Raw genomic sequence first — 14,340 nt, 5'->3', positions numbered from 1 at the left:
ATTGGCCTATTTCATTAGAAATAATAGGGACTATTACTAACATGGGGAAAAGAATATTAATAATGCATGGAACACTAACATGATTTTGTTTGGTGTTAGTGAATATTTCCTAGAGCATGCAAAAATGGCATTTTCATTCTTATACAGCATACTTGACACACAAATACCAGTACATTTCAAGTATGAAATAAAGACTAACTCTCAGGGGTTTTTTTAAATATTCATTGGTTAAGTATAAGTTCGCTGGGCCAAATACAAGCCCTTTATTTTTCTAGAACTGATGTGTCTGCTGTTGCCAGACTAGACTTGTACATCTTGGGCCAGTTAGAGGACACTGACATTCACTAAAGATAATCCCATGTGATCCTTGACAGAAATCCAGTGACAGTAAGTATAGCCTTCAGGGTTAGTCTGTGGTTCCACGGAGTTTTTTGCCAGCAAAGCTAGCTTAAATGATTCCCACCCCACCCATAAAACCTCCAGTCCTGCCCACTCATTCACTGCAGAAACAAAGGAGGAACGAGCTGTTGTAGCTGGATCAATGGTCTTACCACGCAGCCCCGGCAGCAATTCCTCCAGCACAGCCAAAAGGTGAAGAGTAGGAGATAGAAACTGTCAGCTTCAGCTTTGCTGGGGAGAGTAACATCCACAAAGACTTTTCAGAGTCCCTACAGGGAGACTTCCAGTTTAGTGTGGATGGATGAATGAAAATAGCGTAAAATGAACTCAGAAACGCTCTTGGCATCATAAGTAGTTCTGTGGTATGAACAGAAAAATTATCCTTCAGTACAGTTTTAAAAATAAGTCTTAGTAAATAATATTAACACATTAAAATCTATATCACTTTCTTCCACCTCCATTTGTTTTGCCAGGAAGAAGTGAAAAGAAACTAAGAATGATGAACACTGGTTTCTAAATAAGCCCCTCTTCCCGCCACCACCTCACCCTCCACCCCCGCAACAAAAAAAAAAGAAACCCATGCAAAAAATATTCAGTGCAGATGAATGCTATCTTGGTATTCTGAACTAATGATCTCTTCATACACCGGGTTGTTTTTCAAAATGTTTCCTTTTATAACTGGGCCAGTGAATGGTCATAACACTTTGACTATTAATGCTTCTCTGTGTTTAGGACTGTTTATAGTGACACATGCTAGTAATAAAAATGGAGTTGATCAAATGCAGATTTCCTTGTTTCTGAATTTGTCATTAAGTCAGTTATATGAATGAGACTGGGCAAGATTCTTAGGTGTGTTAACTTCACAGAGTCATTTGACTTGCCAGTAAACTGAAGTTACACCCACTAAGGATTTGTCTCATTGTGTTTACACGCAGATCATTTCTGACTGTATAACAATGTGTTGAATGTTAATTAAGGTATATGATGTTATTTAATTCAATGTGCTATACAGAGATCATCAAAATTTGTTAGTTTTGAAGGAAAGGCTCAGTATTAGCATTGTAGGTTCCTTTCCTCTTAGATGTTACTTATGCCATTCAAAATGGGGCATAACATGAATAGTTTTAAGAAATTTAACACTGGGAATATGCAGCTATTTATTAAATACTGCTTTTTCACTAACAGTGTAAAATCTACAGCATGAATCTGTGTCTTCCTATGTTTCAGAGCCTTTGTCTCTCTAAATGTCTTCCTTCTACATTGTAGGCTCGTTACAGGAAGGAGCAAACATTGCTTAAACAGCTGCCCTGCATTCCATTGGTGGAGAATCTGCTGAAGGATGGTACAGATGGTTGTGCTCTAGCAGCACTGATCCACTTCTACTGTCCAGATATTGTTAAACTGGAGGGTATGTCTAACGTGTCTCTCAGCTTGTAAACGCATGTCCGTAAAAGTTTAAATGTCTGTGTTTGATAACTATGTGAAAGAAGGTGCTTAAATATGATATACAAGAGGCATAATTTGAGTGTGATGGGTTTAATATTAACTTTGTGCCTATTTATTTTTACATTTAAATAAAAGGAACCAAGGTGTCCTTCCATGTTGTGCTTACTTTTATGTTATCATGCTAATATAAACATACTAAGATATATTATTACAGGTGTGACTGTGGCAACATATTTGCCTTTGTGCTATGAAACTTGAAATGACCTGGAAAACTCTTATTCTTGAAGCCGCATAACTGCTTTCTTGTGAATCTGAGCAGTTATAGATATAAAACATGGAAGAGGTTAGAGTTAGTCAAGCTCTGCGTAGCTGCACTGCGCGGCAAATAGTTGCTCTTTGTTCTGGGCTTTTAGTTCACCTGATAGTTACCTATATCATTTGTAGAGTAAACAAAAAAATATATATAGTCTAGAATTCATTGGTGTAATGCTGTGCTATAATAGCAATTGTCTGTGATGATGAGCAGCTTCATCTTGTTCTTTTGTTCGGTGGCCTGGTTAAAGTCATATCTTCCTCTTGGCAACTAAGAGCCTCATGTAGTTGTAAAATGTCTTGGCAGCTAACACCCATCATTTTCTGCCTGTGTTCTGTCCGTGATACCTTTGATGTCGTGGGAACACTTAAAAAGAAGCATCCTGAGAAATCCAGGATTACGAACAAAGGTGTAAAGCTTGCGAAGGACTGAAATCTGGAATTCATATATACAGCCACTTTATAGGAAGCTTCCAGCACAGTAGGCATTGAAGATGAAAGACACTAAGAGGCATGCATTCACCATTCTTCTTCAGCTTGTGAATTTTGAAAAATACAACTTCCAATTTACATAAATGTTGCAGCCAAATATATACTGTTGTATGCCATTAGGGAAGAGATAAAACTTGGGTGGTGTTGAATGGAAGTAACACCTAGTTCCTTCTTACTGTTTTAGCATGGCTGAAAATACGGACAGTCCAAAAGATCTTGTATACCTTGCATGACAGCATATATACTTACAGCAGATTCCTCCAGCATCTGACTTTAAACAAGACAAGGCCGTGTCATCTTTGGAACTCTAGTTTTAATGTTCTCGTTAAGTGTCCCGACATCATCTTTCCTAAAGATATATAAATGTGTGTGTCGTTGTCTCAGAAGTAAATTCAAAGGTACTCTGAAGCGACTAGAACTTTAAAAAGACTTTGCCCATCTTCACTGTATTTAAATAATGTAATTTTTGATGCATGTTAAATTTCACTGAGATTTGGTTCTGTATTGGAACTAAGGAAGGCAGGTAACAAAAATGCATATGCAAAAATGCTTAAAAATGCACTAACAAAAAAGAAAAAAAATTAGAGTCCTCTGTAGTCTGAAATAGATTGTTTCTTCTCATTAAGACTTTTTTTAACTTTCAAATCTACGTTTCCTTCAAGGAATACAGGACTAGAAAGGACTCCCTATGTCAATGAGTCAAGAAATTGGCTGTTATGCAAAATTATATAATCCCTTTCATGAATTTTTCATGTTCTGTCTTAAAACTATCGAGCTCTTTAAAATCTGTACTACTGTTACCCACTGTTGCAGAGCTCCATTTTTTACATGGTTTTAAATCTTATTCTTGTTTTCTACCTAACTATGCTTTTAGCCTCTCTGTGCCTTTGCTGTTCTTCCAGAAGTGCCCTTTGGTTTGAATAGCTTCTCCTAATCTGATGTCTACCTTTTTGATATGTTTTCTTTCTCATGTTTTGCCCAGGGTACTGAACCAAGCCTTTTCAGTCTCCCCTTCTGAAGTGGATTTCCATTGTCATTATTATCCTCAATAGTCTTCCTCTGCAACTAATCCGGTTTCAGTTCATCTTTCTTGAATGTGGATGGTCGTAACTGTACACAGAAATCCAGACTGGCATCTCGTTACTACTTTGTACAGTGCCTCTCTGTCACTATGGAAATAAATTTTCTGATACATTTTAGCATCATGTTTGCTTATCTTCATAGCTGCATGATGCTAAAAGCTCGTAAACATCTTTATATTGGCTAATACCTGATACCTTCCTACTCAATATCCCTTTCAACCAGTGAATCACATTAGAATTTTATTAGATCCAAATGCATGACTTCATGTTTTGCATTACTAAATTTAATCTCATTTTGGTCAGTTTAGTCAAACATTTTTTTCCATTGATCATCATCAATGGGGTTGGGATGATGGAATAGGTCTGATTTGATGGGAATCGTTATCCTGCTAGCATCAAAGTAGATTCCTTGCCCGAAGAGACCTTTTATCCTCAACAATTTAAAACTTATGTGGATCTCTGTCATACACTGTTGCTTTAGGAATAAAATCTGATGCATGCTCTGGAAGTATATTTAATTTTCTTCAATTCAATTCTTCTTTTTACAAGGACTGCCTTTTTTCTAGGAAGTTATTATTGCTATTTAATTTTCCAAGAAGCAATCATAAAAAGAGAACAGGAAGTTAGATGGGCATAAATAGTATTCAGAGAATACTAGTCTGTTCACTGCTACCACGTCTTTGTCTTTAAATAACATTTTCGAACAGAGTGATAATTCATATATCAGAGGCTTCAGATCCTTGTAAAATCTCATATCGAACACCTAAATTCACAAAAACACATTGTTTTGGGGGAAGATTTGGGGTTAATAGCATGAAAATATACTCTCAGGTCCCTATGCAAAGGCAAAGAACTAGTATGTATGGAGAACTGTGAAAAAGCATACATTTCCTACTGCCATTGCCGTATAGAAAATGTATTTGAACAATATGTGTATTAGTGATTAAATATGGATTTTCATTATATGGAAATAGCAGGAGTTAGAGCATAACTTCCATTTTCACAAAAAGCAAAGTGGAAAAAAATAAACTTGTCAATAGTGAAAAAACAAAATGCATGTTTAGAAAAATGTCTAAAGATATAAAACTGCAAGGATAAAACAGAGTCATCGTTTCTTAAGTTTCTGAAATAGAAAAATAAAAGCCTCCTGGGGGAAAAAAAAAATCAATTCTGAATTTATCCAGAAAATGCACCAGAATCCAGCAAAGCAAAAAGCACTTTTTTGCAAATCTGTAACTATATCTAATTTTTGCTTCTATTCTTCCTTTTTAGATATTTGTTTGAAAGAGACAATGTCTTTGGCTGACAGCCTGTATAATCTACAATTGATTCAAGAATTTTGTCAGGAATACCTTAACCAGTGTTGCCATTTCAGTCTTGAGGATATGCTCTATGCAGCTTCTTCAATAAAGGTAAATAAATAAATAAATACGTAATGCAAGCCGCATTCACAGAACTGTTTTGCTAATGATATATTTAGTCTTTTTTTTGTCTGCTGCTATATGGCTATATGAAAAAACATGTTGCATCTCTTGTGGTATAGCATGCAACACACAAATTTCAGCAGCATGTAAAACCACCTTCTTCTGGCAGTTATGTTGTTCTAGTAATTTTGAAGTATGTTTAAAAAACCACTTGTGAAAATATTTATAAAAACTTTGATTTTGTGCAAAACTATTTCACACTTTATCTTCTTTCTTATTAATTAGTTGTTAGTTAAAGCATGTAATCCATGATACTTCTGTTAAAATGTAATAGTGATCTGCATTAGTTTAACTTTATTAAGGCTTTAACAAAAGGAGAAAATATTGAACAGTTGTTTATGGAATTATTACTCACCCTTCTTACTCATTTCTGTGTACCCAATAATTTTATGGTTTTTAACCTTAAAGCTTTTTCACTTTTGTAAAAGTGTAAACTTCTGAGTTAATTTAATTGAAAAATCTAATGGTTTTATGCCCAGAACACAAGCAGGAACACAATTCCAACAAATACAGTTGTTTGAATAAGCAATTAAGTGTTTTCAGTCATTCTAAGATTTTGCTCTTTTGGAAAGAGGAAAAAAAAGTTTTGCTTATTCTATCATTTTTTAAGCCTGTGTGGAAAGACAAGGAGTAATCTAATTATTTTTTGCCTAATTGTAACTTTGCTTTTTAATTCTTGTGTTTCTCTAAGACTTTCTTCTATATAAAACACTCTTCATTTGCTTAAAATTCTTGTTGGTCTGCCTTTAGGGAATGAAATATTATTTTTATGGAGTCAGCATATCCATTGCAGATGGGTTGTAATTGGTTTCTAAATATCTGGGTCATTTCACTGCTTTTATGATCTTTATAGCAATCTCACAAGCTGAGTCACAGAGGCCAGAGCTTGAATACAGCTTTGTTGTCTCCTGTAGGGTTGAACCTAATGCTTTTCAAATAAGTAATGAGCTGCCAGGGTAAGTAAGGGCAGTAGGACTTAAGTCTAGACTACTTAGCTGTTGCTGGTTTATTTTGTGTATGCAAAGTTGTGTAGTGACTGCTTTCAATCAGCTTTTGGTGTTTTAAAATTTCAGATACAGTGGTCTACCTACATACTTGTAAAAAGTCTGCTGCATTGCAGTCTCTCTTGTCTGCAGTTTCCCAACATATGGTCCTACAACCACATTCAGTGATCTTGAATAGGACTCCACTGCATTTTGATTGTTTCTCTCTGCTTACAGATACATGGAATAAATGGAATTAATTATTCTTCAGTTTCATTTGTGACAATTAATAATACCATTTCTATAGTAATGGTTTGAATTATTTCTCAAGCCAGTATGCACTAGGAAGCTTCAATTTTACAAAAGTAACTATATTAAATATTTTGTCGATATCCCAATGCATCAGACTTTACACTTTCAAAATGCTACAGACTCAGTAGTTTTGCTGTTTCTGAACAATGTTTTTAGAGGGAGTTTAGAGTTCTTTCAAAGATTTAGAGTATTTCTAGAACTGAGAAAGCTCTTTTGTGATCATGTTTTTACAAGTTGCTGTGGTGTGGATACTTATTTAGATGTAAATGCTACAGAGAAAAGCTGCCAATTTTTCTTCTAAAACTTGGCACAGAAACTTTGGCTAGTGCTATAAACTCTGTTTTTCCAGTGTTAAGAATTCATTTGCTTTCAAAATAAATCCACGATTAAAGGAGCTCTTTCTTAGTTTTCCAGTGCATCTGATTAGACTAAGTTTTAATAAATGTACATATTCTCCAAAGAGTTTTATTTTCACTTTGAAAAAACTTGTATTGTAAATGGATATTTTAAATATTACACATTGAATTAAACTGGTTAGTAGAAGTCACCTTTATCTCAGTCTACAAAATTTATATTTTTGTATACTACTACATATAGTATTAAGTTTTAGGATTTATAGAAGCATGTGTCTTTGTTTCAGATGTCTGTGTTAATCAGCAAAAATGTCTATTTGTTTTCAGGGTAACTCATATTGCACAGTAGGTGGCACTATGCTTTTGGTTAAAAGTCTGTTACAGTTATAGTGGTGACAGAAAGAATAAAAAGAATCGAACTGCTGATACATTACTGGAAAAAGCCTCAAGAAAAAAATTACAGCTGAATTTTTGGAATGACAATGCTGTGCCTTGTGTGGTCCTAGAAATTGCACGAGGTATCCTGACTTTATGCTAGTCCTTGAGAAGGAAAGGAGCGGAGCCTCTTTCTTTTAAAGTGATCAAGCACAAAGTGCATACCTCACATTCTTTACTGGGCAAACTGCACTGCACTCTTAGGTTAAATAAAGGTAGGGTGTAGATAGTATATGATACAGAAATGTAGTGCAGGACTTGACCAAGGTGATTGTGCCCACTTTTGGCTTTCACATCAAAACGCACAGAAACAGAGATTAATTTAAAACTTCACTTAACAAGCATCCAGAGCCTTTGATATAGGCTCTCAGATTTTGCAGCAGATGAAACTGTTGGCTTAGTTCTGTTTTAGCACAGAGGAGAAATAAGCTTTGTCTAGATTTCTAGACAGCTTTAATGTGTCACAATCAAATGAAGCAGAAAATAAGTTTTGTTGCTCCTCACTTGCCCATTTCTCTTCCTCTAAGAAAAATACATTTGTGAAGTTCTTCATAAGATGTTTACTAAGGCAGGGCTACTGATGTTAAAGAAAAAAATATTTGAATACATTCCATGGATGCTTGAGGCACCACCAAGGGACCATACTGGTTCCTGGTTGTTTTCCTTTGAGACAGGTAAACACAAGTAGAGAAAGATTACATAAAAATAATCATAATATTTTCTGAATCCTCCCTGCATATTTAACAAGAGGAAAGAACAGAAAATCTTGGATCTCTCTTTAGTTGTGCAGATTGCTTTTTTGCCCTGATCCTCCCTCTTCCCTTCTCCTGTAAGCAGTTTTATCCTGAGACGGGATGGTTTGGTTTTTTTTTTTTAGATACCTTGTTTTTCACCTGTATCAGGGAAATTGCATAGAACTGAAAGAGCTGTTTTACTGTGTCTTGACACATACATTTTCTGCCTATCCAAAGAACAAGTTTGTAGAAATAGAAGAACTTGCATGAAGTGCCATCACAGGAAGCAGGAACAACCCTGCAGAAGAGGGTTTTTTGTTTATTTGTCTTTCTTTTTCTTTCTTTTCTTTTTGATTTATTTTTCTTTATTGCTTTGGCCCAACAGTTGATTAGCACTGCAATGTAATAGTCAGTATGAAGCATATGCGACTTGAATAAAGGTCTTATGGAATGTATAATTCCTGAAAGGATGTTGTACAGGACATGTATGGTCCCTGAATAGAAAGAAAAAAACGCATGTTCCATTTGTCATGTGAGATACATGTTGAAAGTATTTCTAAAAGAGGAAAAACACATCTTTGGTTGTATTTGGTTATATTCTTGATATTTTTAAATCATTCTCTGCCAGTTTATTCTAGTAGGACCATAGGGTTCAGACCTAGGAACAAGTCATTTATGAGGGTAACTGTCAAAGAGGGTACTGACAGACAGCTTGGGTCATTTGATGTTTGCCATGATTTGAGAGCTCACATAAGAACTTGGTACTGAATCAATTGACACACAGTTAATTGTTGTCTTTTGTAAGTGTTCCTTTATCTGAGCCTTCAAAAATGTGTCGTGGTTTTTTGGTGGTTGTTTTTGTTTTTTTTTTTTAATAGTGATCCTAAACTTGTGCTACTCATTTAATCTACATGTATTGTACATTCTCTTTTCATTGACAGAGGATTGAGTCAGGGTGAGACACAGATCACAACCAATATTAGAACACCTTTTATTAATTCAACTGCTATTATTAATAGAATGAATCCATTATTAATAATATTCACACAATGCATTCATTTGCTCACACAGCTCACACATACACACTCACTCAGTCATTTTTACTGGGTTGGAGGCCAACCTGGTGGCCTCTCAGAAGTAAGGGGTCATACTGGCCCACCAGTGGCTTTTGGGAAGGTATCCAGAAAGTATCTCAAGGGGTTCACTTGTCTCTTTAGGTGTGCATATACATATAATCCTGTACTCTTTGTTTGCGTATAACAGCTACTGCCCTTGTGGGCGCAGTTACGGTTATACAACCTGTTGTTGACACCAGCATGTGCTGATGGCCTTGTACAGATCTGGCCGAGTCCTGCTGTTCTGAGTGTGTGGGTTCTTGAGGATTCAACAGGGCCACAAGTGTCTGCAGCCACTCGGTTCTTGGGAGGCTTTTATGTGCTGCCCCTCAGCATGGATGCTTCCTCTCTTTGGCTGCCGTTTTCTGATGACTGTAGCGTCTGTTCACCCAAACTCATGCAGAAGGCACATTAATTCAGAATGAAAGCTTTCCGAATGTGAAATGAAGCAAATTGGAGAGATGATTGCTGTCTCTTGTCTGGGAAGGGTGTTCCTCTGACCTGAATGTGGGCCAGACTAAACTGTGCAGAATCACAACTAAACACATGGAATAGGTACCTTATTTTTGCACTTAGTTACTAACCAGAGCAAACAGAACAAACTTTTGCACTGTCAAAGGCCCAGTAGGCCAGATCGAGAGGCTGGTTCCAGAACTTCCTTTTCTCTTTTTTATTTTTCACTGCTGAATTGAACAGGAGAATATAATATCTAAAAGACTGTTTTACACTAAAAATATTTATTGCACTTGAACAGTTTTGAATACTTGCACTTTCTGATGTAATGTTTATGGTGACTTTGCAAACAATGTAAGCAGAAGCTATAATCAGCACCATGTCCTCCGAGATGTGAAAAATAGTGTTCAGAGATGTCACATAGATAAATCCTAGAAATTAAGGGCTACATGATGTCCACAGGTGTTGTATAGCTTTCCCTCCAATCTCAGTGAAAAAAAACTCTGCCAATCAGGCTGCTAACCCAAACCCGAATTTGCAATTGAAGTCCCTGTAAGCGTGCATATGGATTCCTTAAGGACCTGGGAGAGCAGCTGGCTGTGTTTGGTGAGGCAGTTAGGTATGTGTGGTGAGAGTCGGTCCAGCGATTTGATTCCCATCTGGCTGGTTTAAAAGGATTCAGGATCAGGACTGAAAAGGAAGATTCAACCAGGGAACAGTTCTTTAGGAGAAGATTTCTCTCCCGGGAGGGACCAAATGTTCCTGACTCATTATTTAAAAGGAAGCAGCGTGGTTTGCTTTCGCTGATGTTAATCAGCGAGTTTTCCCACCTCTTTGTTCTGGTCTGAAATAAGACATACTGGAATTTTCAACTTGAATTCTTGTGGCATTTATTAACCTGTGGCAGGAGATCTGACAAACTGGTAGTGCATGGATCATACACAGAAATGTAATTTGGCCTTCTCTAGAGAGTTTGAAACACTCCAATTCAGTCTTGACACATTTATGTTGGCACTTTTATAACATATAATCTATGGATTTGCGTTAGAGGTAACTTACTTTCCTGGCCTACTGAACAAAGATTTTAATGTGCATTGTGATATAAATTTTACAGTGTATTTTTATGCTCATTTTGAGAAAATTCCTAAAAGCGTCTATGGCTGCTTTTGCATTCAATTTTAGTGGATTCAAGCCTGATTACAAATTATTTGTATCATTTGTATATATGACCGTGTAGTTATTATTCTATAAATATGCAGATCTAAAACCTATAAATGTTAGAAGGATCTAATTTATTTTAAGTGGCAAGATTGGACATACTATTTCTGTTAGCTGATTTGATTTAAAAATCAATCACGATTTTTAAATTGTGGAAGGGGAATAGAGATATTAAAGAAAATAATTTATCTTTTTTGTAGAAAAAAATTTATAAAACAAGCTAGCTTATATCTCCCTTTTCATACAGAAGCACGTAATGACTTCAGATTTTATACTCAGAATATGGGAATATTTTATTTTCACAACAGATGATCTTCCAAAATCTGTTAAACAAAAGGATTTTTATTGTACAGTATCAGAAGATGCAATAGGTAAAATGTAGCCAGTAGTACAGCTGACTACATACAACTAATAAACAGTCTGCAAATATCAAATTGAAAAAATTAAATCAGAATGTTTAGCAAATAAAAGCATCTATGAAGCTGCAAGTCTGCCATCTGCTGTTGAGTGGTTTTGAGCCAGTCTGAACTGCTCAGAGCTTAGTTATTTTTTAGTACTACTAAAATACTGTTATGCTTCTGAATATTTTTGTGTATAAGTGCATATGATAATCATGTGACAAGCTATTAGAACTTTTGTTGGCATAATCAAGGCAAAATCTGTGGAAATAATATCTACATTCTTTCTGGCCCTGGGTAGCAGGATTACTACAGATCCATAGTTAGTTTTTCCAAAAAAATTAAGTTACTGATCATCAGTGTTCCCCTCTGATCATTGTTACTAACATCCCTTTCTGACTAAAAATAACTTGTGAGAAAATGTGGTTTCCGTCATGATGTTTCACCATCAAACATCTAAAGTAGCCTCAATTCTAAGCAGGCTGTGCAGCCAACAGTTTCATTTTTACTTCAGTAAATACTGCTTTGGTGATTTTGGAAAAACAAGCTGTCTTGCAGTAGCTCAGGACTCACACAGAAGATATTCTCAGAAGGAATATCTGAGTCCTTCATAAAATAGTCACACTATTAAATGCAGCATTTCAACATAAACATAAGAAATTGGAGTACTTAAATACAATATTATTTAAGATGGGGACAAAGCTATGATTAGAACATTTTATAATTCATTTTTTCTAGAAAAAAACTCAAGTTAAAAATGTAAAAGTTTGAGGGGAGATAAGGGGGGAAATATTAAGACAAAATTTGTAGAAATTGTGATATTTAGAAATTGTAGTATTAAAAATCGTATTTTGTCCAAGAAGTACATCTGTTTTTTTCTTTATGTATATTGCTTCCTAATGAAATCAGTGTGTGATACCAAAATACTATGCTTAACATTTTCTTTGAATGGAAAAGATTTTGCTATGAACTTTTCCTCATTTAGTTGTGTTGTGCTGAACAAGCAGAGGTGGGCTTTTCCCTAGTCTTGTATGTAATAACTATGGCAACATCTGGCTGATCCCTTCACCATATACTAAAGTGTATGAGCAGCTTTCAGTCTAAGAGTGTCCCTTTGCTGGAGTAAAGGCTTGTCTACATTAGAAATATTCAGGAAAAATAAATCTGAATCAAAAGTGTCAAATAGATATTTAAAATTATATTTTCAAACTTACTGATACAGAATTGAGGTTATCTCATTTATTGTTAAACATTTTTGTTGTAAATTTTTGTTTATTTTAAAAAGATTTCTTACCCCTAATGCCTGTGGTTTGTTTCAGAAATAAAATGACATTTTGGTTAGAATTTTTGTCAAACATTCACTCGCACTCCAAGATTTGAGGTACGCATTTTTAAGGCGACAAAATTACTAATTGCTAACAAAGGGCTGGAAATTAGAAAAATGTCCCATGCTTTGCTAATCAGAATGTTTCATGTGTATAAAGATTGCCCTATTAATAGCTATAATAGCAAAATCTATATGAAGATCATCTTCAGACATGTAGAAAATGTAGAAGCCGACTGCATTCTAAAAAAACCCAAAATAACAGCTATCCTTCATCAAACCAAAGGTCCACCTGGCACTGTATCCTGTTTCCCACAACAGTTTTGCAATGGCAGAAGCCAAAGCAAGTAGAGGAAACCAGGGCGAGCCATGGGTTTTATTGTGAATAGGTTAAAGAATTCTCTCCCATGCCATGTAACAGTATGTACTCAGCTAACATCCTTTATTTATATATAAATTTTTCCCTATCTTTGTTTAAACGGAAAAAAATTAAAAAAGCAAAATTAAATAATTGTTTGCTTCTTTCTAAATCAGCTCTGATTTCTTTGTGTTGCCACAAAACTCAGAAGAGACATTGCTTTTCTTTGAAATACTTCTCTGAAGTAAATAATTAAATAAATTCCCACTTTCCCTGAGAGACTATTTTCACTTAATTTCATTCTCAGAGAAAAATAAAAAGAGAGATAGCATCTGATAGTTTACTGTAAAAATGCTAATTCTCTCAAGTACATAAAGTTTTATAGGACCAAATAGTAAGAAAGCTTTATTTTTAAAAAAGGCCACATGGAAATATATTTTGGGGTTTCAACATTAGTTTATAAGTCGCAAGTGCTCTTGATGCTGTTGTTAGTTTGTAAAAATTAAACCAATAAGTTTGTTATTTTATTTTTTCCTATTTAAGCTGCGTGAAATGTTAAATGAAAATAGCATAAAGTGGAGAAAATAAACTGGATATTTGAAATTATTCAGTGTTAATGACATGAAAAAAGTGACTAAGGACGCTTGCTTTTGTACGTATTGTTAGCTAGACATCATTGGGTTTTATTGCAGAAAGACTCTTTTAAACAAACTTTTTAAAAGTTGTTTAATTATGGTTTCCCCATTTAATGCATAAGTAGAGGCTTGTATTGTTTACGTTTTCAGACTTCGTAAGACTGGTGACACAGGTCTGTGCACCTGCTTGAGTCCGCTCAGGCCCGGATGCTTGTTGATCTCATTCAGTTGATATTTCTAGATATGAAGTAGCACTGAACCATAGGGACGTAGCAGCTTAGGACAGTGATCATGTGGCCTCTGAACTCTTTGGCCTCCACAGTCAACAAACCTCCTGGTCTTTTTTGCACTCCTCATTATATACTCCTGCAGCAGAAACTGCTGTTACTCCTTCTGCCTGGTTTTCCTCTCTATTGAATTTTTTGTTGCAGTTCATGTCACCAGTTGTTTCTTCCTTTTCACCTGTTTTCCCCCTTGCATTAAATCTGATGGTTCCCACACTTACGTGTTTCATAGCTGTGTAATGGGAAAATACAGCAGGGAGATTATATCAATATGTTAAGTGTGCATAAATCTCTGGAGCTAAAACCTTGCTCCAACGTGCATTGAACAAACGCTGCTGCTGGTTTTTGTTTTGCATTAAAGACTTGCAAATTTGGGTAGGTCTTCACAGATGTGGCAAAAAGCACATGCTTGACACAAAGGCCTAAATCAGATTCAAAAATCCTACACTAAAACTAAGGGCTACCAGAGTTCTGCAAGTTAAAAAGCTCTGAAAATTTTATTGCCTAGCCTTGCAAAACACAA

The 14,340-nt window shown here is 35.4% G+C and overlaps 1 protein-coding gene across 4 annotated transcripts in view; it reads left to right on the top strand.

Annotated features, from left to right (window-relative positions):
* CAMSAP2 (calmodulin regulated spectrin associated protein family member 2) overlaps positions 1-14,340 on the top strand; it is a 93,333-nt gene that overhangs the window by 58,053 nt on the left and 20,940 nt on the right. For all 4 annotated transcript variants that reach the window (XM_087731218.1, XM_087731217.1, XM_087731216.1 and 1 more), the window contains 2 exons: positions 1,666-1,807; positions 5,004-5,143. In XM_087731218.1, the coding sequence (XP_087587344.1) occupies positions 1,666-1,807; positions 5,004-5,143 (282 nt within the window). The remainder of the gene's footprint in view (positions 1-1,665; positions 1,808-5,003; positions 5,144-14,340) is intronic.

The sequence above is a fragment of the Nipponia nippon genome, unplaced genomic scaffold, assembly GCF_047370975.1.
Source record: "Nipponia nippon isolate SJK-2023a ecotype South Korea unplaced genomic scaffold, ASM4737097v1 scaffold_5, whole genome shotgun sequence".
Lineage (NCBI taxonomy): Eukaryota > Metazoa > Chordata > Aves > Pelecaniformes > Threskiornithidae > Nipponia > Nipponia nippon.
The sequence above is the reverse complement of the archived record's forward strand: the minus strand, read 5'-3'. Positions and strand labels throughout refer to the sequence as shown.